A 27,881-nucleotide genomic window follows, 5' to 3' on the forward strand; every position below is an offset into this window, starting at 1 on the left:
TTTGCTGTTTACACGTTTCTGTCATGTTTCTATGTGGATCTTGTGGTAAATGGTTAAGGTGTAAGAAAACATTATCCACGTTTAATATATGTGCAGGAACAGAAAGAGTACCAACAATGTGAATTCCATTTGTGGAGAGACTTGTAACAGAGTTTGCAATGAGAAAAGCCTATTCAATTCCTCCAATCGCAAGCCCAAACAAATATCTATAGACTTTCTTTGCAATCATAAGACCCCTGTGAATGTTTGCAGCTCCAAAAACTCAAGACACCAACTCAGGTAATGAATTACTGGTGCAAACTCCAAGGTCTAGGGTAGTAATAAATGATGCAGACTTATATCTTGCAGAAGCAGGGTTTCCTGTATGAATGCAAACCCTAGGAATGTCATGGCTCCTTAACCAAACAGTGAAAATATGATTTCCAAGGTGTAGATATAAAGCACTGGTTTCAAACTCTTTTCACAAATGATTGTTTATTCCAACTTGTAATTCAAGCTCAAATACACAGGATATATAAAACATTTACCAAACCTAGGCACTCATAACCAACAAAAAGAAAACTGATTCATATGATGTTTTGCTCAAAATATATGAAAGACAATACCCAAAATGAAACACAAATACACTAACAAAAATATGTGTACAGACCCTAGTGCGAAAATGAAGCACATAAATTTTGTAGCAGAAAACAGAATGAAAGCACAAATACAACTAAAAATGAAATTTTGTAGTAGAAAACAGAACGAAGCACAAAACTGTCCTCCATAATGCGACCAGAGCAAAAACTCTCCTTCACAAACTCGACAGGAACTGTGAAAACAATGGCGTCAACTGTCCTCCACAACGCGACCTGAGTAAAAACCCTCCTCCACAAACTCGACGGGAACTGTGAAAACAATGGGTCGAGAATGAGCGTTAAAATGAAAATGGGAGACTCCAAATAATTGTCAAATGTTGAAAAGTATTATGTGGAATAAGAATGGGCCATTCCAATAACAACATTTTTTTGAAATGGATATATCCTTGTTTTTAAGTAAAATTGGAATGGAAATCTGCATTCTCTATTCTAATTTGGCAGACCAAAAGAATACCGAATCAATTCTAATTTTCCTATTCCTATTCCAGGACTCGGGTCCTGGTCTCCGTACTTATACATTTTAATCCATGGAGCTCGTTTATAGGCAATTTTACAAATAATCCTCAATATTGCATGACATTGTTCATTTCTCAAAAATGTTATGATTTGGCATAAGGGGATTGGCGGTGTTCAGCGGAATTGTCTGCGAGAATTGAATTGACCTGCGAAAGGCTTCATAAGGTATGTCCGCTAAATTTTTACAGTTGCTCGTTTAATATAGCGGAATAACAGACGAGTATATGCCAGCCTGCGCTTCTTACAGTAGAGGCGTCTTCTAAGGATTTACGGTTAATTCAACGCTGGCAACATTCTTAAACATTTTTTGTGATATATTGAAACCAAATCGCCCCTTTAAAGTTTTTCTTGGTTCTATGTATGCTGTCATGGCTACGGGGCATTTGCACTCAGCGATTGAGTGAGGTACGAGTTCCTAGGTATCGGAGTGTTGTCCCCTCGATACCTCTTAATTCTTTTAACACCCTTATATTTTTGCGGTTCCCGATTCTTTCTCATGTGAACCTTTTCAATTCAGTTGCAGCCCTGTATCAAGGCAAAAAGGCTCAGTAATTAATTGTCGTATTTAAGCGAAAATTCTTAGCAACCTAGTTGAGTCATCTAATATCTGCATTGGGCACAAATTTATGTTTTTATTTTTTTTCTCTTTTTGGGTTTACGAAATTCAACTTTGGATCTGTTAAGAATTATATGCTACATTTTCCTTTTTCGTATCAAAAGTAGTACTCTGTTATAATGGGTTGGCATTACTACAGTGTAATGCTGTGTATGGTCTGCTATGGCACCAGTTACTTCACCGTGTCGTGTCGTCCCAGGCTGATTATAACAAGCACACGCTTCCCATTTGGCGGCTTGGAACTCCTTCTCCCAAGATTGGAAGCTTCCGAATCCCCTTATCACGTCATTTTGAAAAAGGAATAAAAGTAAAGGTTTTTGCTGGTTCATCACATCCATCGACCGAGCAATGCGTATTTTTTGGCATCTCATCATTCTAGTCTATCAAATTGCGTCGACGTGCTTAAATTAAAGCGAGCATGGTTATGGGTAGCCTTAATTCAGAGCGCTAAGCTTGGGTTTGTTTTTTTTGGATAATAAAACTGGATGTCGCGGAACGGAAATGTGTCATTAATGACAGGTTATGCAGAAATGTACCCCATATTGTTACATCATAACCTTACCATCCGTTCGTTCCTGTTATAACTTATATTCTACCGTATTTGTAATGAGAAGTATTTGAACCCCGGGTCATGTGCTCCTGATTGTCCTCGTCAGCTCTGGATTATGTGTTATTTTAGTTTCAATTCTTTTGATATCTATAAATGTCCCCAATTCCCTCTCTATTATTATTGCTTTTGTTCTCTTCATATATACGAGTTACATTTCCTTATGAGCAAGGAAAATTCTGTTCTGATACTTTTTACAAATAAACCCATTATATCCGTTTTATCATTGCTTGTTTTACAGGGTTTTGGGACCTGTTTGAAGCTTTTTAGTGGAACGATAGCTCTTCGTTTGGAAAAGATATAGTCAAGGGTTTAAAATGAGGCTTTTGAAGGTGGCCACATGTAATCTGAATCAATGGGCCATGGATTTTGAATCTAATCTGCAGCATATTAAGAAGTCTATTCTGAAAGCCAAATCTGAAGGAGTAGCGCTCAGAGTGGGTTCTGAGCTTGAAATCACTGGTTATGGCTGTGAAGACCATTTTTTGGAGCCGGACACAACCAATCATGCGTGAGTCACTGTTCTCTTCTGTTAATAACTGTGACATGGTTTCGTTTCTTTTTGAATAGTTAGGATTTGGTTTGCGTGTTTTTTTTTCTTCTTGTTGTGACGTCTTTTTAACAGAGCTTGTTGTCGACGGAATGTCCTTATTTTTATCAATTGTGTGATCCAACTATTATATTCAAATTGGATAGGTAGGATTTAGTGTACTTTGCAATATGCAGGACATCTGTCAATCTTTCCTGAATTAATCTTATGGTCTACCCATTATAAGGATCTAAACCATTTTTAAATTGCAGTTTGCAAGGGTGCTATAAGTCTATATGAAATCCTAAAAACCACGGTCATATTGAACTGTGTTGGAAACAACTTCGTAGTAGAATCATAGTAACGTTCATGAATATGAGACTTGGCCTACAGAAGCAACAATTATCACAGTTAAGGACATAATTCCCATATTTCAAATACAAACTGCATGTAATAATCTGAAATTTTTAAGCAAAATACTGAATGTATAGCTGAGAGGAAATTTTGTCAAACAGTTGTCAATCAACCACCATATGCTTCATTACCAAATCTTTCTGAGTAACCTAAACCACTGTTTATTAATTCATGCACTAGGAAATGTTGAGTCTAAACAAGAAATAGTTCCACATTCCAATAAGAAGTTCAAACTGAATTGTGACATTCAAAGTTTATAACAAAACAATATTCAGCAAATCAATAATCCCTCAGTCGTATTCTGAACATATCAATAATAACATTGACAGGAAAGTCTAACAATGTGCAAGAGGCAAGAATGACAGACCCGAATACTATGAATATCCTCCATGAAGTTTAGCTGAAGCAGAAACTATTGTTTCGTGGGTTCTGCTATCATAACCAAGTGGCCGACCATCATTTTAAACTACACCCTGTATGCGTGCGGAAAGGTGCAGACTTTACTGGTGAAGAATCTCCTTGTATGGTGACCCGGACTGCGATATACTACTCTTCCTATGCGTCTGCTCAGTTGTATGAAATGAAGGCCCGAAATGCTCCTTGTCAGTTCATGTGATTGCTGGCATCTACGTGAGACAAGCCCTCCATCCCGAAACTGAGGCATCCACCATCCTCTACCTGACTGTTGATCTTTTCATGCCACGGTCAGTGGTCTTTCTGCTGCTAATGAATATCGACGTCAACACCAAGGATATCTGTATGGGGAGTCAAGTTGACAGACTTTGCCTTGTCTTGGGACACTCAACACCCGACTACCAACTGATACATTTCCTTGCAATGATATTCCAATTGACAACATGAACAATGTAAGCCGTACCAACCTGAATATATTCAAAACTGAACTGTGCAATACCAATGACCCTCCAAGAAGTCTGAGCTATCCAATAACCTTCCAAGGGGTCGAATATAGACTTCAACAAGAAGATTGGGGCTATGTCCAGCTCCTAACACTCAAGGGTTTTCGTCCTTGAGTTAACTCAGTCACATTTAAGCAACCAACATTCTGGATTTTGAGTTCATAAAATCTTGTGTGTGTAAATCCCAATGCAAGCTCCTTATTTTATAACCTCAAAGTGAGGGAAAAACAGTGACATAAGGGATGTGGGATAAAACAACAATTTCGTCTTGTAGTCACTTAAGTCACCTTATAAAGTAAATGACTTAATAACATAAAGTAACTATATTCCACAAACTTAATAACTGAAGTACAAAAGATAAAATCTCCGATGTGATTGGTAGGCATCCTGATAGTTAGTGCCGTTAAAATATCCGGATGTGGAGATAAATTAACCTGGTGCCAAAGCACTAGGCGGAGAAGGGGACATGATAGTCTTCCCTTCCCGGGATTGCTTTCCCTCAAACAATCTCACTGTTGGGTGCTGCAGAATAGACTCACCTTCCCAGGTTGCGTCCTCATATGGTAAGTCTTTCCAATGAACTAGATATTCCCTAACAGTCCTGTTACGTAGCTTCCTTTCCCTGGTTTCAATCACCTCTTCCGGCACCAAAATAAGTTCACCCATCTCATTAACTGGGGGCAAACTCTCTGAAGGCACAATTTGTTGGCCAACAGCCTTCTTGAGGCATGAAACATGAAGTGTTGTGGATTCGGCTGTCACTGGGCAAATCCAACTCATAAGCAACCTCTCCTACCCTCCTGGTGTAGTAAGGTCTGTAAAATTTGGGCTTAAGTTTTTCTGATCCACTTTTCTTCAAGGAGCTCTGTCTATATGACTTTAGACGAAGAAAAAATCTGTCACCCAGCTCAAAACTTCGCTTAGTACGATGCCGATCAACATATAACTTTTGCTGGTTCTGTGCTTGCTGAATATTATCCCCGAGAGCTTTGAGGATGTCCTGTTGATCCAAAATCCAATCTTTGGCCAATGGCGCCCTGCTGTCGTGTAAGGCTAAATCAATAAAAGAGAGAGGCTCATAACCATAAAGGGCGTGGAAAGGAGTCATCCGAATAGACATATGATAAGTGGAGTTATAGCAATACTCCTCGAAATACAACCACTTAACACATGCTCTCTGCTGACTTGCAATGTAATTTCTCAAGTACCCTTCCACCCATTTATTCACTATTTCGGTCTGACCATCCGTCTGTGGGTGATAGCTAGTGCTGGGAGTCAATTCTGTACCTGTCAATCTAAAAATCTCCTTTCAAAAGGTGCTGAGAAACCTATTGTCCGTGTCACTCACAATAGTCCTGGGTAACCCATGGAGACGGAAAACCTCTCGAAAGAACAACTCAGCCACCTGAGAGGCTGACCAATCCGTGACAATCACGAAGAAGTGCGCGAACTTAGTCAGTCTATCTACCACCACAAAAATGCGATCTTTGCCCTGGACCTTAGGCAGCCTTGTGATAAAATCCATAGAAATACTCTCCCACCTCTGAGCTGGAATAGGGAGAGGCTGAAGCAAACCTGCAGGAAAGCCCTGTTCGGACTTGTTCTGCTAACAAGTTTGGCATTCTCTAACATGCTGCAATACATCGTCCTTTAGCCCCTTCCAAGAAAATCTCTCCCTAATTTGCTTGTAGGTTTTGAAAAAACTTGGGTGCCTCGCTGATGGTGCCTTGTGTATGGTGTGCATAATATTCCCCTTTAGTTTGGATTCGAGTACTAGGTAGATTCTATTTTTGTAATATATAACATCATTCATTACTTTATACCGCTTATCCTGAAGTATACTAACCATAATCTAACATACGCAAGCATTTTTAGAATACTCCACTAACAACTGAGACCTCCAATTTGTTGAAATCTTTGAAATGGTGTAGCACTCTAGCAGTGAAGGTTTTCGGGAAAGAACATTAGCAACTATATTATTTTTCCCCTTGACATACTCTTTCAAAATCGTAAGCTTGGATCTTGCTGACCCATTTCTGCTGTTTTTTATTCAATTCCTTTTGTTCTAGGAAGTAGCGTAAGCTGTTATGATTGGTCTTCACTGTAAAGTTACTTCCCACCAAGTACTGCTTGAATTTGGCTAAGGCATGCATTATGGCTAGCATCTCCTTATCATAAGTAGAATAGAGTAATTCGCTGCCCCTAAGTTTCCTGCTCTCAAAAGCTATGGGATGACGATCCTACATCAATATTGCCCCTATTCTGCTTCCCGAAGCATCACGCTCCAAAATAAAGGGTCTAGAAAAATCAGGAACTGCTAGTGTATATGAGCAATGTTAGTATGCTAATAGAAACCAAATTTAAATAAAGCTTCTACAAACTAAACAAAATTTATAAACTTCAAGATAGACTAAGATGAGCTCTCAATTGAGAATATGAGTCATTAATGGGCTCTCTCAATGAGAAGCTCTCTTGTTGAGTGGCTTTGTCTAAATAGATAGGATGTATGCTCAAGCTTATGCTTCAAAAAGGGCTTCAAATGGAGTTGGAATTTGGGTGTGAGTGTATGGTTTTGATGTAAAATGGCTTCTTAAAATGGCATTATGACTTTACTTCATGGATTGTGTTGTTTTGCAAAAGGGAAGGATCCAATTTATAGGCAAGAGGCTTGAGGGATTGAGGGCTAAGATGCAAGGATGGGAAAAAGCTCATGGAGGGCTCAGATTGCATGAGAGGAGAGCACATGGATTGTGCTTCCTTACAGCCAATCAGGGAGTGACACATGTCACAAGGTGAGAGGATGGAAGAAAGGGGAAGGATGAGTCAACAAAGGAGGCTCAAGGGATAAAATCTTCATAAAGACCCTCATAATGGCTTGTAAGAGCAATGAAAGGGCTTGGAAGAGTCATTTATGGCCTAGTGGGCTTCATGGTTGGGATATTTTGAGGGAGATGAGAGGAATTTCGACTTGGGCTTGATTAGGAAGGTCTTAAGCTTGCTTAGGATTGTGCAAATGATTAGAGGATGGATTAGGATGGTTTAGGATTAGCTTAGGGATAGGCAAGTGGATGGCATTTAATGAGGGTGGGTGAAGGAGGAGATATTTGTTAACTTTGGCTTGGGTTAGCAAGTCTTAACCCGTATTTAGGGAATGTGACAAGTTTAGGAGGGGATTAGGATTAGGTTTAAAGACATCTTTTAGAAGAGTCTAGACTTTGGATGAGGATAAAGACTTTCTAGAATAGCCTAGAACTTCCTAAGATGAGGATGAAGACTTTCTAGAAGAGTCTAGAACTTCTTAGGATGAGGATAAATTATATTTTTAGGAAATAAATAAAGTTTTATTTATTTCAAGGGTTTGGGTTGAGGAGATATTTATTAAAACTTTTTTAATAAACATGAGGATTAATATTTAATCTTAATTAAATATTTTGAGTTGGGATTAGGGGTAGGAAATGATGGGATTAGCCTTTAATCAAAATTAAAGAAGGATTAGAAGATTTTGGAAGAGGTTAGTGGTCTTAAGGAAATTGGCCAAGTTTTGGGCAAAAAATAATTTTTTTATTTATTTTGGGTTTTTTGGTCAATTTATTAATTAAATAATTAATAAATAAGGAAATAATGTTTAAATAAGATTTAAACATTTTTGGGAGGGATTCTTTAATTAAATATTTTTAATTAAGATAAAGGGATTTAATGGCATAAAAATAAATAAATAAATTAAATAAATAATTAATTAATAAATGTTGATGTCATCAAGAATTTTTTCAGAAAATAAAATTACTTTATTTTCTAATCGATTTAGGTGTCTACAGCTAGCACTGGACATGTACTCATCACCTGTTTCAGTTTATCGAACGCTACCTGTGAATCCTTTGTCCACCTAAATGCCCCTTTTTGTGTCAGATCGATAAGGGGTGTTGCTACCTGCAAAAAACCTTTGGCAAATTGCCGGTAATAGGAACAAAGACCAAGGAAACCTCGCAACTCAGATACATCTCTCGATGGTGGCTAATCCAGGACTGCCTGTATCTTTTCCTGATGCACCTTAACCCCCTTGGCACCAATCACATGACCCAAATAGAGAATCTCGGTTAACCCAAATTCGCACGTAGACTCTTTTGCAAATAAAAAATGTTCTTCTATGAGGCTAAGGATCTCATCCAAGTGCTGCAAATGTTCTTCCCAAGTCCTGCTAAAGATTAATATGTCATCAAAGAAAACCAACACACTCTTCCTTAACTATTTTTTGAAGATATGGTTCATGCATGATTGGAAAGTAGCTGGTGCATTAGTGAGCCCAAATGGCATCACCAAGAACTCGTAATGTCCATAGTGGCATCTGAAAGCTATCTTATGCACATCCTCCTTGCGAACTTGTATCTGGGGGTACCCTGATCAAAGATCTACCTTCGAGAAACAAATAGCCCTATAAAGCTCATCCAGTAACTCATCAATGCGGGGGATCGGGTACTCGATTTTAATAGTTCTCTTGTTAAGGGCGCAATAATCTATACACATCCAAAGGGTGCTGTCCTTCTTAACCAACACCACTGAAGAGGCAAAGGGGCTGGAATTGGGTTTGATATGTCCCATATCTAGAAGTTCCTTGATTGTCTTCTCTATCTCTTCCTTGTAGTGCCTGGGGTGACAATAAGGAGTGGTAATGACGGGTCTGGCACCCTCCTCTAGCTCAATGATATGCTCAAACCCTCTGTCTGGTGGAATTCCTGGAGGTATATCCTCAAACACCTTCCTATGCTTGTCTAGGACCATTTGAATGTCACAATGGTACTGTTGTCCTGTATCTTGAGTCTCCTTGGAAGAGATGAAACACTGTGTTGCCTTTTCTATATCATCGTGCCTCAAAATAGTATCCATCCTGTGAGCTATTATCAACCTAGGTCCACTATTTGGTATAACTTTTAGGACTACTAATCGATCACCTTGTGAGAATTCCAACTGCATTGTCTCGTGATTAAAAGTGTACTTTCGGAGAGTCCTTAACCACTGTCTACCTAGAATGGCATCCAAACCATCCAAATCAACAACGTAGAAATCAGTCTCCAAAAGATAATCATCAAACTATATCTGAAGACGGCTACTTTCTCTGTACATCTCAAAACCTCAGCACCTGCTATCTTCACCTCAAACTCGGGTATGTCAACTGTCTGCAAACCTCTCCTAGATACCATCCGTGTACTAATGAAATTATGGGAGGTTGCTATATCCAAAAAGCAAACAACGCACTGACCCTTAACCACACCCTTCACTCTAAAAGGATGACATGCCAGATCGCTAGAAAGAGTGGCTATAACGGGAGGCTATTCCGTAATAGCCTTCTTTTTATCTTTAAGGGGCTGCTCCTCAACTTCTTCTTCCTCACTGTCCTCAACATCTTCACCTTCCTGTTGCTCCTCTTCATCCTTGGAAAGAACCTCAACATAGTGAATCTTGCCTTTACCAGGGCATCTGTAATCGCGGGTACAAGGTTACCTGCAAGTGAAGCACAATTTCTTCCTCTTGAGTTCATTACAAGTTTTAAAATCCAATCTGGGAGGATTTGGTTTTTGCTGGTTTTTGTTTCCTTGGCTCGATGTAAATCCTCTATAAGGTTTCTTTGGAGGTTGTAATATCAATGAAGGTGAATCCAAATCATGGACGATCTTAATCGCGTCATCCAGGGTGTTCGGTTTAAGTACGTTAACCAAACCCCTAAATTTGTCGTGTAACCCTTTGTGAATAGCATCACCTTGCACCTGTTCTGACATATCTGGTACCATAACTGATATACGCTGAAACTCATTAATGAATTTATCCAAAGACCCACTCTAACATAACTGAGCCAAATCCCTGTAATAGACTTCAATATCTTTCCTGTCAAAGCGAGTAATCAGCTTGGAGCTGAAAATCTTGTATGAAGTTATGAGGCCATGATCCTGGGTGACTAATCCATGATGCCACCAATCATTCGCAGCTCCCTCAAGTGCATTGTTGCAAATCTGATGGCTTCCGCTTCAGCCATGGGCTTTAGTGTCAAATAGGTATCAAGCTCGTGAATCCAAGCTCTAGCAGAAGTTTGACCGCTGCCATCAAAGGTGGGGAGAGTTAGTTTGTTCATAGCATGTTTTAGGTCCCTGTTAGGTGCTCTTGGTCTTCGATCCTGCTGCTGCCTATCAGTCTCTCTTTTTTGATTTAAATACTAGACAAAGGTCAGGTTTTGTTTAATGGGGTCCGGAAACAAATCCCATTCATCAAACATTTCCATAACATTGTCCAGTAATAAATATGGAGGTGCTGGTGGTACTACTTCTTCTACATTAAAAAATGGCATTAAGGGCCTGTTAGTGTTATGTGTGAGAGCTCTAGCAGCTCTGGGGGACCTAGCTATACTACCCCCTCCACTGTGATGGCTCAGAGCTCTTCTATGAATTGGTGCCAACTGCTGCATGATTCCTGCTAGTTGTTGAAGAGCATTGGCAATGTTGTTTTGTCCATCTCTGATAGCCCATAATGTTTCCCTTACTTCACGTTCCTGTTCCATCTCATTATGCGCCATTTGAACGTTATTTTCCAGTTCAGCCTGTGCAAAATGATCAACCTGTTGAGTAATATCAGTTTGTTCACCTGTTCCAAATGTTATTTCCTCATCCACTGCAAAACTATCTTCAATCTTGATATGATCTGAAGAATCTACCTGTTTCGGTTGTAGGTGACTTAAATTAAGTTGTCTTTTACTCATTCCTGGCTGTCATTTTAGATAAAATTGGTCTGCAAAGTATCCATTATGTCCCACAAGATGGCAGGTCTTGTGGCTTCGATACCACTGTAATAATCTGAACTTAAATTTTTAAGCAAAATACTAAATGTATAGCTGAGAGGAAATTTTGTCAAACAGTTGTCAATCAACCACCATAAGCTTCATTACCAAATCTTTCTGAGTAACCTAAACCACTGTTTATTAATTCATGCACTAGGAAATGTTGAGTCTAAACAAGAAATAGTTCCAATAAGAAGTTCAAACTGAATTGTGACATTCAAAGTTTATAACAAAACAATATTCAGCAAATCAATAATCCCTTAGTCGTATTCTGAACATATCAATAATAACATTGACAGGAAAGTCTAACAATGTGCAAGAGGCAAGAATGACAGACCCGAATACTATGAATAGCCTCCATGAAGTGTAGCTGAAGCAGAAACTATTGTTTCACGGGTTTTGCTATCATAACCAAGCAGCCAACCATCATTTTAAACTACGCCCTGTATGTGTGCGGAAAGGTGTAGACTTTATTGGTGAAGAATCTCCTTGTATGGTGTCCCGGACTGCAATATACTACTCTTCCTATGCGTCTGCCCGGTTGTATGAAATGAAGGCCCGAAATGCTCCTGGTCAGTTCACGTGATTGCTGGCATCTACGTGAGACAAGCCCTCCATCCCGAAACTGAGCGTCCACCATCCTCTACCTGATTGTTGATCTTTTCATGCCACGATCAGTGGTCTTTCTGCTGCTAATGAATATCGACGTCAACACCAAGGATATCCGTATGGGGAGTTAAGTCGACAGACTTTGCCTTGTCTTGGGACACTCAACACCCGACTACCAACTGATACATTTCCTTGCAATGATATTCCAATTGACAACATGAACAATGTAAGCCGTACCAACCTGAATGTATTCAAAACTGAACTGCGCAATACCAACGACCCTCCAAGAAGTCTAAGCTATCGAATAACCTTCCAAGGGGTCGAATATAGACTTCAACAGTAAGGCTGGGGCTACGTCCAGCTCGTAACTCTCAAGGGTTTTTGTACTCGAGTTGACTCAGTCACATTTAAGCAACCAATGTTCTGGATTTTGAGTTCATAAAATCGTGTGTGTAAATTCCAATGCAAGCTCCTTATTTTATAACCTCGAAGTGAGGGAAAAACAATGACATAAGGGATGTGGGATAAAACAACAATTTCGTCCTATAGTCACTTAAGTCACCTTATAAAGTAAATGACTTAATAACATAAAGCAACTTTATTCCACACACTTAATAACTGAAGTACAAAAGATAAAATCTCTGATGTGACTGGTAGGCATCTTGATAGCTAGTGCCGTTAATCTATCCGGTTGTGGAGATAGATTAACCTGGCACCAAAGCACTAGTGCGGAGAAGGGGACATGACACTGCAATATATTCAGCATTTGAGCAAAATATGCAAACTACAATGGTCTAATAGTCGATTGGGATTTACTTGAACATTATGAAAGAGAAGAATTTATTTCAAGTTTAGCTGTTGAAAAATGATACAATGGAATCCTAGTTTGATTTGTAACAACTTAAAATATCATAGGGCTGGTATGCGTTGAATGATTTTCAGAAGGTATTTAATAAATTAGAGGTGTTGAATGATGTTCAGAAAGTATTTAATAAATTAGACAGAAATCTCTATAGATAGTTTTGCTCTATAATCTATTTCCTGTTTCATGATCAAGTGCAAGGTGATGAAATATCCCAAACTAGTATATTGTCTCAAATTTGATTTGGGTTTTCCATTCTTGACATGTTTTGCTTCATTTCATTGCAAACCAACAACATGCAAACTAAACATGCAAATGAAACAGTATGGATTTCCAAAAAATAAGTGATTATATAGACGAGTCTAGTGATAATGATTCTGATATGAAACATGCATGACTGACATAAAATATACTGCTGTTACAATGAGAGAACATGCATAAAATTTACATTCAACGTACCCACACTATTCCACTCCAATATCATCAAGCCCCTGTGACGTATGATCATTTGTAGCATACAGAAGAAGATTGAAAGTCATGCAAGAAGAGAGACCTATACAATATGAAGCTGCTGTTGTAAAGGTGTGCCAATACCAACATGCAAGGAGGAATCGAGATGAACTAAGCCCACAAATAATCCTGCAATATGAGGAAGAATCACTGCCCAAAGTGGAGAAGCTGTTACTACACAATCGCCCACAAATAGGGCTAAACATCAATGAGAATCCACCCTCACTACGACACCGTGAATATCTCCAAGCCACAGCCAAGGATGGGATAGCTGTCCACAAAACTGAACAATGTAATGCACCTGTGAATCCTTTAGCAAATCCACGAAGGGGGCTGATCTGTTTTTTTGTCCAAATTACCAAACCATCTAGGGTTTCCATCCAAGGGTTTTACTGGACCTTCAAGCAAAGTTTCAAGCTCAAGAGAAAAGACTCTTACATAAAAATAACAATCTCAATCTCTAGAATACCTTCACAATTACCTTTTTCCTCTTTTGAGAGAAATATTTAATTTTATTTGTTTTATATCATTTTCCCTCCAAAAAGCAATTTTTTGTTATAATTTAAATTTTACATTATAATAAAGCCACTTTATTAGTTTAATCTCCCTATTATTCATGATGTTGGTCTAGGTAGATGATTAGCTATGACCTAAAGTGACTCCAATAAATAATTAATTGTAATTGAAATTCACTTTAGTTTTTATGCTTCTTATATCTTATATTCAATCTTCACTTTATTAATTCCTTGACTTCATATTGGGGACATTATTGTCCTCCTTTTCTGGAGATTGCCTGCCTTCAAACAGTCTGCACCTGCATGCTGAAAGCAAATATGCTTGAATCCCATGTCAACCTCAAGAATATTATTTGCCAATCTGCTGCGGTACTCTGATAATAACATCACCATGTCTGAAATTGCACATATGACATGAATCCTCTTTACATCTTCTATGCTACGATGCACAAAATATGACCTCTTATTAGTTGCATCATCAATCCATGACTCATGCTATCTTCCCAAACTTGAATGCCAACATTAGGTGACCCCATACCATTATCTTCTCTATAATTATTGGACTGCATTATCTTGAGGATGAAGAGATATATCATTGCTGTTATAACAATCAACACTGCTATCATGCATTTGTGTCATGTCTTCAACTATACAAGCACTTTCTCATTGAAAACTTCATACTCCACGCTTGTAGACTCCTCTACATTAGTTATTTCATGTGTAAGGGCTGCAAGCTAATGAGAATGAGAAAGTAAACTATTGCTGTCCCAAATTAGAATTTTGACCTCCTCTTTGCTTTCTTTGGAATCATCAATCACTACCAAAATCTGTCTTGATTCATTTTCTTTCCAAGTGATTAAAGGTGTTAGTGTATCAAATAAATCATCTCCAAATGGTTTCACAAGGCTACAAGGATTTTTTTTTGTCAAGTTCTTCAATTCTTTCATTAACGTGTTCAACTTTTATGCCTCTAACATTGTCATTTTGCATCATAAAGTGGCTGCTATAGAGGTTTGAACTTTTTTTGTCTTTCCTATCTTTGGGCTGTCCAAAAGAGGTCTTCTAGGTGCTTGTGTGTAAAAACCCTCAATAGGCTATATCCTTAACAAACATCAATTTGCTTTTGCTAACAATTTGATATTTTGTTAAACATTTCGCAGGCAAATTATTATCACTCAATAAATAATGCATTAGATTCACAGCCAACTGCTCACCATTTTAATTGATTAAATCTTTATCAATTTGGACAAATGAACACCACTAAACAATTCAGAAGTAATTCTATAATTGATGGCAATGCTACTAATATCCAATTTAAAAAAACTTGACTTTTGGAAATTTACAAGCATGCAATAATGAACCTGGAAGTTGACTTCTAATAGATGAAATATGAATCGCAGCTCTCAAGAAATAATCCAGTTCACTCGCAGGTTCAGAAATACATGCTCCTTGCTTATAATCATAGGTGCTTTAAAGCCTGATCGCTGCCCTCCAATAATTGATTGCAGCCTTTCACAAAGTTTGAAATCGCTACCAAATACAAGGATGACAGCCACAATACATTCCTCTTATAACCACACCAAATAGTAGACAATAATGGCGTTCCAAATCACAAATTCTCTAGCTACAATGAAATTCCCAAGTATAGTACATAACAGTCAGGAAATACTATAATTTAATTAAGACAATTCTCAGAATTAAGTCACAATACCTCAGTTGTGAATTACCAGGCACTTCTTAATTCCAAACCCTTATACTTCAGCAAGGACGAAGAAATCGGCAAACTCAGGAACTCTTCGCAAGCAACAAAAGAAAATAATCAATCAGATGCTTTACTCATCAAATGGGCTCATATTTATAATCTCCAAATGACGCAAAGTTTCTCAAATGAACTTCACTTAAGAAGCTTCCCACACACAACATTAGAACATAATAAAGTGCCATTATAAACTAATTTATTAATTGCTTTTGGCTTCGAAAATGACCTTTTCCGCCATAACTTCAAATTCTGATATGTAAGGCCACTGTTTCTTGTTCCCATGATTTAAAACTTTTCATTCCAGTTCCAATGAGTTGTGATACTGAGGTGACCAACCAACAACAGTAACAAAAATAGCAACCTTAGTGTATTTAGATGAATAATAATAATAATTCACCTGTCTTGCGAAAACAATTGAACAAGCATCAGAATCGAAATTTGACAACACCAAAGTGATCTTGATGATGAAAGACAATGAATGAACTTGATAGGGTGACTTACTATAAATAGATGCTCCCTCCAAGATTCTTGGAGCCCAAACCGGAAGCTCGAAATAAAAACTGAGAGCATCCTCCAACTCCTCTGACTCAACTCAACTCATCAGAACCAAAAGATTGACTTACTATAAATAGTAAGTCTCTCAAATAGAGCCAAAACACACCATAGGCTGTTGGAAAGCCTATAACCACACAACTAAGACCCTCAAATCCTACTATCAGCTCACGAGGGTCGTGATGGTGAACTGACTTGGCCAACTGCAGGAACTTGCAAAAAATAGGGACATTACATTGTGAGTAGTATCCATCCTTGATAATGCTTGAGCTATTTTATCTTATGTTACCAATAAATGGTTTTGCATATCTTCCCATACCAAAAGCTTTTGTTCCTAGTTTTCCAAGTGTCCTTGAATGCCATGTCCTGCTTTTCTTCATGTGAATGAATTGTGTCATTATAAAGTTAACTATCACACTAGAAGATGTATTATGATCACCGAAAGAATCTATACCATCATTATCCATATCAATCTCACGCTTAGCATCAAGAAAAGTCATGTTTATCTCTCTTATAGAGTCCTCTCAAGAATCTTCTCTCCATGATGATTATGCCTCATGTGAGTCACTCCCATTGCTCTCCTCTCGCTCTCCTGATCTAAATCTGCATCTTTATCAAATTCTTCATGTAGATTTTTGCATAGCTCTTTGAGTTTTCTTTTCTTTTATGCTGCTGTTATGAAATTGTAGATGATTGTTCTTTTCAACTTGGTTTCAACTTGGTTTTCGATTGGTAATGTGATTAAGAAACATCTATTCAAGGTCCTTGAGTAAACGTTATGATAATAGGTATGGTATGCTTCGATTCATGCTACTATCTCTACTTGGAGGCACTATCTTAAGTAGGTTAAATTAGTATAGGGTAATATACTTAACAATTCATGATACAAATAACATTTCTCAACTAGGCCTTAGGCATCTCGGGGGCCATATACTTATGACTGCATGTACCTATAGGGTGTGGTTAGATTACGTGTATAATTTCATTTGGGTGATAGGGTTAGATGACTCATTCCATTTGATACCCTAGTATTACAGCATAAATGATTAGGATGGGGAATGCTTTTTCATTTATTTAGGGTTCAGGTGATTACATATGGATGAATAATGTTAGCTTCCAAGACCATAGGTTTGTTCACGGAGTCTTGTTGTGTAACCGATGGTATACAATATCACTTTTAATTCTAGTAAGATGTCTTAATGAATGCTTCCTTTTCTAGATATGTGATTCATATGTCTTGACTCATATATAATATCATTATCACAGCAAAGGTGTGAAGCTTAATTACTTCTTCATGGACATGAGATATAGAACCCTAAGTCACTACAAGAACATCGAATCCTAATTATGTACTACAAGGTCCATCTTATCTTTTAACTGGTCTCTACCCATTTAAATAACTTACTAAAACATTATATCTCCCATACTTACTAACTAATCTTCTCACTAATTCGTTTAAATAATACTAATTCCTAAAGATCTCGCTTTATTGTTGACTAACTAAATATTAATATCTACTAACTAAACTATCAAAATCTTCTACTAACAAAAGATACTCCCCGCTTACCAAACAACCTCTCATTAATAACACTTTCTTATTTACTACTATTAACACTATAATAATTCTTAAATCTATAGTTCAACTCTATATTATTCCTACATACATCCCTCCTTTCATTTTCTATACAAACACTAATCACTATATTCATTTCCAAATTCTAACCCTATTCTAAATTACCTACAACCATCCATTACTAACAATAATAATATTAAGTAATAATAACTAACCATTTAATAATTCTATAATACTATGGTCGTTAACCACTCCCCAAATACTCTTTATTCCAAACTATTCATATTTTATAAAATCTGCTTTTTGATAATAATACTACTAATTCTACTAATGAAACCTACTAGGCTAACTACATTTATCAACTAGCTACCATTCTATATTCCTACCTTCTACACCCTCACCCAAAACTTATTCCCATGATCCCACTTCCTACCTTCCTTAACTTCCTACCAGGCCACGTGGCCCACTACATTCTAAGCTGTCCACCTTCCTTTCATGTCTCACGTGTGCAGGTTTGGTGCTTGGGAGGTGCGAAAAGAGGGCGGCGGCATGCGATTGGATGAGATTGCCTGGTTTTTGGACTGACCACAAGTGATGAGGGAGGTGCAAAGGAGGGGCGATGTGGGTGTGGCACACTACACCATTGTCCATTCACCTTCCATAACTTCCTACTAGGCCACGTGGCCCACCACATTCTAAGCTGCCCATCTTCCTTTCATGTCTCACGTATGTAGGTTTGGTGCTTGGGAGGCGCGAAAAGAGGGTGGCGGCGTGCGATTGGATGAGGTGGCCTAGTTTTTGGACTGACCGCAAGTGATGAGGGAGGTGCAAAGGAGGGGTGATGTGGGCGTGGCACACTACACCATCGTCCATTCACCTTCCATCCCTTTTGTCCACATCTCCATTAGTGCTCCAGTCGAGGTGTCTGCACTTGGGATATGGAGTGATGTGAGGGCACACATTTCTTAGGCGACACTTGGTGCATTGTGTGGAGTATAAGGAGAGAAGGGTATGGGGTGGGGACCACCAACCAAAAGGTGTCCTCTCCCATCTTTTCATGTTATGAAAGTACTTATATATATATTTTAAAAGGGTTCATTCCTTTGCATAGGCCGATGGCAAAGATGAATCGATATACGAGCCTCTTTTAATTTTATATAATTATTATTTTGTTAATGAGATTTATTTTCACAAGTTTGAGTCATGGGTTATTGCTTTATTTTCTTCTTGAACTTTGTATTATTTTGTTGGTTCCTATACCTATATTGCTATACTATTCAGAAGTTTCTTAAGGATATTCTTATTATTATTTTATTGCTTTGTAATAGGGGATGAGATTTTTTTTTCACTTCCCATACAAATTCTAGAGAGATAAAATGCATCTACAGCAGGATTTCCTTAAGAATTTTAATGCATTTTCTCCTATACTTCATTTGATAGGATATGAATATGAGTTTAGGAGTGACTTTATTTTGGCCACCCTATTATATTCAATTGTTAGTTCTATTGTAGCCACTTGAAAACATATGTACATAACTTGAATCTTATGGACTTTTTCATACTAACTACTTGATATGATACACAAGTTTTATAGCTTACATTTAAAAAATAAATAAATTAAAAAAACATTACAACATCTACCAAAGCAATTCTTATGATGACCTCTAATTGAAATTGCTTTCCAAACTGATTAAAGTATGGAACTCCTTTACATGTGCAATCACAATTGAATGTATCCTTCATCTATGATGATCATGACTATTTCTTTGAATAGAAAAATCATATAGTATATCTTAAATTTCTTTACTTCCTCATGAGACCATTCTTCATAGTGACATGCATAAAATCTACAGTGCTTCTTTGGTGGCACAAAACACAAAACAACAAATGGAAACTTTGTCCTTACCAATACAATGTTCAAGGACATGGAGGAATGCATCACACAATACAACCACAAAGGTTTTAACTTTGCAAATACAATGCTGAAGACATGGAGGAGGACTTCATCCTTCCAAATGCATTACATAATGACATATCCATCATATCTTCAACAATGCAATGGGGAGACCATCATATCTTCATGGATCCAAATAGCACAAAACCTGTAAACACATCTACACAAGAACCATGGAGGCTCACCTCCCATCCTAGGCTTCTAAGAAGCCACCCACCGAGTTAGGGAAACAAGGCTCAAACAAGTTACACTTAAGCACAAACAATGCATACAACATATTGTTACAACACATATAAACTCCTTTCCCAATGCTTAACATAATGATTTACCATTGGAATCATGAAACAATGGGTGAAGGTGGGCTCTCCAAAGAGGAGAATGCCATATCCATGTACACATATACATTTGCAATTGCATAATGCCTCTTCAAGGCTATAAACATACATCCTCTTCATCACATCAATACATTTATACCTCCCATAATAACATACAAGGTATATGGCTTCAACGGAGCCCATGCTCCATGAACAACAAACCCTCTCCAAGAGGAAAATCTCTCAACTTTAATGTTGAGCCCAACTAACCCCTTCACCCAAGGCATCTCTTCCCTCCCAAGGGTGAGTGAAGCCTTCACACCCATTAATGTTCACACACACAAAAGCAAGGAAAAATTATGCAAGAGAAATCCATCACAAACAATGACTCATACCCACAATCTCATACAACCACATTACACAAAATGAGCAAGAACAACATCATTGAGCAAGTGAGATGAGAGTTATGGCATGGGCACCAACCTTGGTCTAAGCTAAAGGCAAAATGAAAGTTGTTGCAGAGCTCCCTTCTCCTTAGTCCTTCCTCCTTTCGAACCCTAATTGTCTCTAAACTTAGAGAGTGGGTGAACACTCCACTAGTTTGTCAAAGTTCACTAAAAAGAGTCTTCCACTAGCTCTTTTTGGCAAAAACATCAAGCCACTATCTCCTACAACTTTGTTCCTACCAAATTTGCTATTTTGACCAAGTGGAAAGATGGGGATGGACTCATGGGACAACTCCATTTTCGAATTGGTGGGAGAATGCATTGGTTAAGGGACCCCCTAGGCTAGCAAAGCATTAAAATGGTCAAATTTGGGCCCCTAATGTGTTATGCTAACATATGGGTAGCTTATTTTCACAAAAAAGGCACTTTGGGATCACCTATTGACCCTCTAAAATTCTTGTCAAGTTTGAATTCGAAATTCCCCTTGATGGTGACCCATTCTATCCTTTCTCCAAGTGGATTTACTTAAATCTTTTGAAAGGAAATTAGTTTAAGATTAAGTGCCCCCATGACCAAAACCCTAGGTGACATGTCATTAACACAAAAAAAAATCACAAGTGCCAAATGACACATTTAAAACACATTACACATCACCATGACATATGTCCCTAATGTATTTATGAGACTAAATTTACCACACACATGCAAGCTTACATTTATGAAATAAACACATCACAACGAGGCTTTTGAATCTCCCAAAGATTCGCCTTGGCTAAACTGTGTCCACGTAAGTTTGGACCTTGTTTCCTTGATTATATTTCATGGTTCAATTGCTTGCACACTAAGCTCGAGCATCAGTAGTCCAATGAAAATCATATCAAAATGCATGTGTATAGATGCACGACAATTTTAACATTTCAAAATCAACATATTCAAATTTTCATAATTAACCTTTCTTTTTCTAATCATTTTCATATTAAAAAAAAATTCAAAACATTAAGATATCAAAATCTGCATATCAACATTAATCTTTCCCTATCACGATCAAGTTAATATTCTGAATCACATTATATTCCATTTTCTACCATCGTGAAGAAATGTTGAATCTATACTGTTAAGTCAACCAACATGAAAATTAGTTCTGAATGCATATCGTAGGTCAAAATTACCAAAATGTAAACATCACGACTAGTATCCTTTGATTCAATAAAGTTTGATTACTAACAGTATCCCGTTATCATTATGAGATAAAACACATAATAAGGTGTATCAATTATGCTAGGTAAATCAAGAGGTTTGCATAGTCGCATAGTTTTCAAAATCAATCATAGAATAAATCTATTACATCTTATTGGGCCATAAAATCCGTCCTTGTGAATATCAACATATCCACCTAAAACTACTTGTACAATAATTAACTCATTACATTACATCATATTGAGTTCTACCGTGTATACCCTTATCCCTTTTTGATAACAATTTCATCTCTGACTATAAATAATATCATAAGGGTGGGTGTTGATTCATCTTTCCATAATAACCATCTAATTCAATTATCCTAATAGGCCATAAAATATCATGAACCCATTGACATAGTTACTAAGTTATGACACTTCGAGCTTTTATTGCATAGGGTCTTAGCTTACCAACTTGATAAAATTTCGAATACGATACTTAGCACAATAATGACTAAAATGTATATATGTCTCAATAAGATCTCAGGTTCAATATTAATAAGGAGAATGCCAATCATGGCATACCTAAATCTCGGAACCTACTTGTCATCATTCTATCATAAGGTGTATGGTAATAGTCTGTAATTCACATTCTATACACAAGAGACAAAGACATGACATCTCACCTCTTTACGTTTCCTAGTTCTGACCATATTCATGTTATTTAGGATTCATAATAGGGTACTGGGGAAGGGGCCTTATAGTATAAAAGTAGGTCGAAGTGATCTATCTGAAACTACAGCAGAGATTCTACCAGTTTTTGAATGCCTTCTACCACTCACTTTTTGACATTCTTGATCAGGAATGGTCCAATCCCATTTGATCCATGGCTGTAATCGTGCAATTATATAATGTCTTTAGCATGTGCTGCTGTTATTCAGAAAAAGTAGTCAAGAAATCATTAAACTGATTATTTAAATCTTTTGATGGGCTTTCTACTCTTCGTCTACCTATTTCTCCAAGAGTTAAATTATCTTCAACTTCTTCTTGTTGCCATTGTTCTTCTCTGCTCCTGGTGTAGTACCTATATGGACCAATCTCTTGGGGGTTCATACGGCCATATGCAATAATTTAGTCTGCATGCAACTAAAAAGTCTGACATGCAATTGAAAAAAGCTGACATGCAATTGAAGAGTGCTGACATGCAATTGAAATATTTGACATGCAACCGAAAAATCTGACATGCAATTGAGATATCCCGAACTAGGATATTGTCTCAAATTTGGCAAAGGAAATGACATAGATTTCCAAAGAAATAAGCAATCATATAGGCAAATCTATTGATAATGGTTCTGATATGAAACATGCATGCTGTTATATTAAAATATACTGCTGTTACAATGTTAGAACATGTATAAAATTTACATTCACCATATCCACATGATCCAGTCCAAATCATCAAGCTCCTGTGAGCCATGATCATTTGTAATATATAGAAGAAGATTGAAAGTCACGCAAGAAGAGAGACCTATGTGATGTGAAGTTGCTGCTATAGAGGTGCGCCAATACCAACATTCAAGGAGGAAAGATCGACTAAGCCCACAGATAATCCCTTCAACATGAAGAACAACTATTGCCCAAATTGGAGAAATTGTTACTACACAACAGACCACATATAGGGCCAAACATCAATGAAAATCCACCCTCACAATGGCACCAGGAATATCTCACAATGGGATCATAGTTCAACATATCATTATTGGCAGCTTATTGCTGAGGGCAAAAAAATAGATATTGGGTGAAATTGGAGATAAGTCAGAAACTTCTTGGGAACTTAAAATTGTTTTTCCAAACAAATGTCTGTTTTTCCAATCCTAATAGAACCATCTTCCTCCTCTATGGCCTTTCTCTCCTCTCCAAATCTTTTTTTCCAATAAATTTGTTTTTATTGGGCCATCCCTGCCTATAAAAGGCATGTGGGCAATAAGTTTGCTATTTATCATGATAAAATAGAGAAATACCGCCGATATTTTACCAAATTCTTTGTGATATTTTGAAACTTCTCTGCAATAACTTATCTCTGATAAGTTGACGTTACCTCTCGGGACCAAAAAATCATGATAAATAGACTTAGCACAGATATATATGATGAGAGATTTTGAATGGGATAGCCGTCTACAAAATTGAACAATGTAATGTGCCTTTGAATCCTGAAGTGAATCTACCAAGGCGGCTGATGTGGGTTTTTGTCCAGATCACCAGACCATCCATAGTTTTTGTCCTAGGGTGTTAGTGGACATTCATATAAAGCTTCAAGCTCAAGAGAAATGACTCAACATAAAAATAACAATCTCTAGATGTTAAGGAATATGGATCAGTGATAGAGAACACTAATAGCCTTTAATTTCAGCGTATATCAGATAGGAACTTTACCACCTCAATTATTCTTCCTGAAGAATATAGTTTACTATTATCAGTTTTGATCTGAGATTTCAATAAGAACAAGATTATATATTTAGAAGACTCTTGCAATTCCTTAATCACTGAAATATTAATACTGTTTACTGATGACTAATAAATATATGAACTGTCGAATGCTTGCTGTAGTAATTGTATTGCCACTGTGATTGATATATTACCCAGCAAGCATCGACGGTTCACTATATATATTAATATTGAGAGTTATACCCATGTAGGGGCATGACTCTACATGGCTTATGCCACATAGGGTAAGCCACGTAGAGTCATAACCCTATGTGGTTATAATTAATTACCACTTAACTGCCTTTGATAACAAACACACCGTTTCATATTATCGTGCTTGGGTGAATATACTATGTGATGACAAAACTATTGAACATGACTTAGTTTCATGCCTCGATATGCAAGAGAATCATAATACCCAATCATTTGGTAATTAAAAATACAGTCACCATTCTGCCCATAGACTGACAGTAATGTATTTGTTCATTCAATATTATATGTGATTATAATTGTAATTATGTATATAATTCCCATTCAATCATATATATAAATATATCTAATATATTATTCACTTCAATCTGAATGAAGCTATATTCTCAACACTCCCTCTTTAGCAAAAGAGGATTGAATCTTATAACAATGTTTAAGACCAACATCCTAGAGGTATTCTTTTGATATGTGCATTTACATCAACTTTGTAATGCTTATCAATAGAATGTCAGAGAGATATGAGTTACCTGATTTCCGGTACTCCAGGACAACATCTAAATGAAGTCTATCAGATAATAACCTTGATGTTGGGAGCAACAGTAAGGTCGCCATCATCACAGGTATTATTGTTCTTCAATAAATCACAAAACATAAATCAATTATTGTCCATCTTGATACCTTAGCTATCATGACCTCCGAAACAACTTGGGACAAAAAATTTGATTTAGTCTGTCATGAGGATGGATCAAAAACTCAGGAGCAACAATCTTAGTATCATGATCTTTGATGCATTTCAGTACAACAACTTAATGTAGTCTATCATGATAACGAATCAAGAAATTAAACACAACAATTTCAGTATCATGAATTCCGGCATACTCTAGGAAAACAACTTAATGGAGTCAATTATGATACTTTAGTTATCATAACTACCGGCACAATCTAGGACAATAACTTAATGAAGTCTTATGATAACAAGTCAATCTATTGTTAAGGTTGTTACCTTACAATAGAAACATTACATCCAATTCAATGACAGATCATCACCTTCCATAAAAATGCGTGCACAAAAGTAACTCTTTACAACAACAATATATATTAAACAAAACTGAGATTTAATCTTAGGAGTTACATTTACATCTTAGCCATACCAAGTTTACCTCTGGAATATTCCACTTTTAATTTTGCATGAGGTTTGGTAAATATGTCGGTAGTCTGCTCTTCGGTTCTGACACATGCCAACTTGATAACATTTCTGTCCATCATATCTTTGATGTAGTGATAGGGAATTTCTATGTGCTTGGAGTTGTTATGGAAAACTAGATTTACAGAGAGATTAATGCAGCTTTGATTATCACAATGTATAACTAGTGCAGGGGCACCTAGGTAGGCTTGCAAAAGACCTAGGGCTCCTAGGGTATTTTGGCTTGTAGTGGTGCTAGCCACACCACTAGGTGAATAATAGGCCTAACCTAGTCCTAGGTTGAGGTTAGTTAAGTTGTGGAAGTCTAAAAAGGTCCTAGTTGCTCCTAATTGCTTAATTAGGCTATAGAGTTTTTTTATGTTTTGAGGGGTAGAATGGTCAAACTAGTGTTTGAAAGTCCTTATTACATGTTTCATAACAATTTAAGGCTTTTGGCAAGGTTTGACAATATTTGGAGCAAGTTTGAGAGTCAAATGCTAAAAAATGCACAAAATTGCTCAAAAATTGACAATGACAACATTTCTTGCAATCGAGCAACTTTTCAGTTGGAGCTTTCTAACTATCTGAAGCAGTTGGGATAGGTGTGGGGATGTGTTTATAAGGCCATCCTCGACCTCTTGGTAGGGTTGCAAGTCAGAGTAAATTCTGGTTGTATGGACTGAGCAAAAAGTCTAATATCACAGTTTGATGCTTTTGAGTTTGTTTGGCATTCAATGGATTAGATTAGGATCTTTTGTGCTTGGAAGTGTTAGGGTAGATTGATTTGGAATACTGTAAAGTGCTAGTTTGTGGTTTTGTTGAGTTTTAGTTGCTTGTTTAAATTGTTTTGGTTTTTGTCATCTTATTGTTCTAAAGCAAGTGACTGAAAAAAATGGAGTCATAACTCCCTCTCCCCTTGTAGGATCTGTATGGACTCTTGGGATTTGGGAGATGACTCCTTCTACATATTGTATAGTAAAGGAGGGCCCTTGGAAAGAAAAGCAAGTGATTCTTTGGTGATGCCCTAGGCGAGCCAGAGATGCATGGCTAGGGATCACAGTCAAGTGCAAAGGTTTGTGAGTGATTGAATGTGCATGATACTTCAATCGAAGCTTGGAAAGTGTGAGGGGAATGTGTAATGAAGCTCTAACCTCAATGGGAAGCAATGGTGAAAGTCCTAGGGAAGGCAAAATCATAATTTCATCAGAGAACTTGCTAAACACTTAAAACCCTTGTTTTAAGGCTAAATTTGTGCCTGTACTGTACGGACAGCTTGAGAACCCTAAACCACCAAAATCCTTAAGCTCTTGGAAAAGGGTGTCTGGATTGGTGGTTTGTTTGACCCCTTGTTAAGGATTTTTAGAAGATATTTGGGTTTTACTTCATTTGGAGGGCTAATTGCTTGTAGCCCTATTACAAGCATTTGAGTGCATTATTGCTTGGTTGTTGGAGCTCGATTAGGGTTTCAAGTCTGATTGTGATTGAGGACCTTGGAAGAAGTCCAAATACCTTCCTAGATTACCATTCAACCATTGGGGTGTCATTTGGGCATTTGGAGTTGATTGTAGTGTGGAAGAGTTGGTAAGTTTACTGATTGGTGTGCACTAGTTGAATGGCCTAGGACCTCATGGTTAGGTTCCTAAGGAGATTAGGGTAATTAGCAACCACTATTAGGTCTAGTGGAAGACCTAAGGTGGCCTTAGAGGAAGCTAGGATAGGAGCAAGGCTAGTTGTCACATCAATAACTATGGGATTCAGAGGCTTCCTAAATAGTCCAATCAATAACTTCTGTAACCATACTGCTTCTCAGGCTCCCATAGATGCTGCTATATATTTTGCTTCAATAGAACTCTGAGCAACTGCAGATTGCTTTTTGCTAAACCAAGATACCATAGCAGACCCAAGACTAAAACATCTTGTAGTGCTCTTTCGATTAGTAGATTTGTTAGCCCAGTCAAAATCTGAATATCCTTGACGTTGTAACTCAACATGGTCATATTTTAGACCAAGTCCGATGGTGCCTCGTAAATATCTCAAAATGTACTTGGCTGCCATGAGATGGACCTTTTTAGGTTCACACATAAATTGACTCAATATGTTTGTAGCATAACAAATATCAGGACTGGTATTCACCAAGTACATTAGAGATCCAATTATCTATTTGTAGTATGTATGATCTGTGGCTTCAGATTCAGGTGCCTCACTTTTGAGGTTATGAAGATTTGTCTCCATTGGTGTGTACAATGGTTTACAATCCATCAAGCTAAATTTGTTTAATATGTCAATAGTATACTTGCCTTGGTTTAGGAAGATATAGTCGTCCTTCTGCCTTACTTCTAATCTCAAAAATTAGTGTAAGAAACCTAAATCTTTCATTTCAAATTTAGATGTAAGATCTTGTTTACACTTGTAAAAAGGTGATCTTCCCTTGCTATTAGATCATTAACATAGAGAACAAGTATTAGCATATCACCCTTTGATTCTTTGAAGTATATATTATGATCAACTTCATTTCTTGAGTACCTCAATTTGATAAGATATCTGTCAATTCTCTCATACAATGCCCTGGGGGCTTGTTTAAGACCATAAAGAGCATTCTTTAGTTTACATACACGAGTCTTCTTGTCATGGATAACAAACCCTTCTGGTTGTTCCAAGTATACTTCTTCATCAATGAC

At 37.3% G+C, this 27,881-nt stretch overlaps 1 protein-coding gene across 5 annotated transcripts in view; it reads left to right on the forward strand.

The window, feature by feature from the left end:
* The first annotated feature begins 1,156 nt into the window (after positions 1-1,156).
* The window catches only part of LOC149572432 (carbon-nitrogen hydrolase family protein), a 263,986-nt gene continuing 237,261 nt past the window's right edge, over positions 1,157-27,881 (forward strand). For 2 of the 5 annotated variants that reach the window (XM_089813598.1, XM_089813599.1), the window contains exons 1-2: positions 1,172-1,319; positions 2,619-2,888. In XM_089813598.1, the coding sequence (XP_089669724.1) occupies positions 2,695-2,888 (194 nt within the window). In that variant the 5' untranslated portion in view covers positions 1,172-1,319; positions 2,619-2,694. Of the gene's footprint in view, positions 1,574-2,618; positions 2,889-27,881 lie in introns of all 5 variants that reach the window. The other 3 variants (XM_089813597.1, XM_089813595.1, XM_089813596.1) reach the window with 3 other exon arrangements.

This window comes from Cupressus sempervirens, chromosome 2 (assembly GCF_028749045.1).
Source record: "Cupressus sempervirens isolate cs-2001-9-10 chromosome 2, ASM2874904v1, whole genome shotgun sequence".
Lineage (NCBI taxonomy): Eukaryota > Viridiplantae > Streptophyta > Pinopsida > Cupressales > Cupressaceae > Cupressus > Cupressus sempervirens.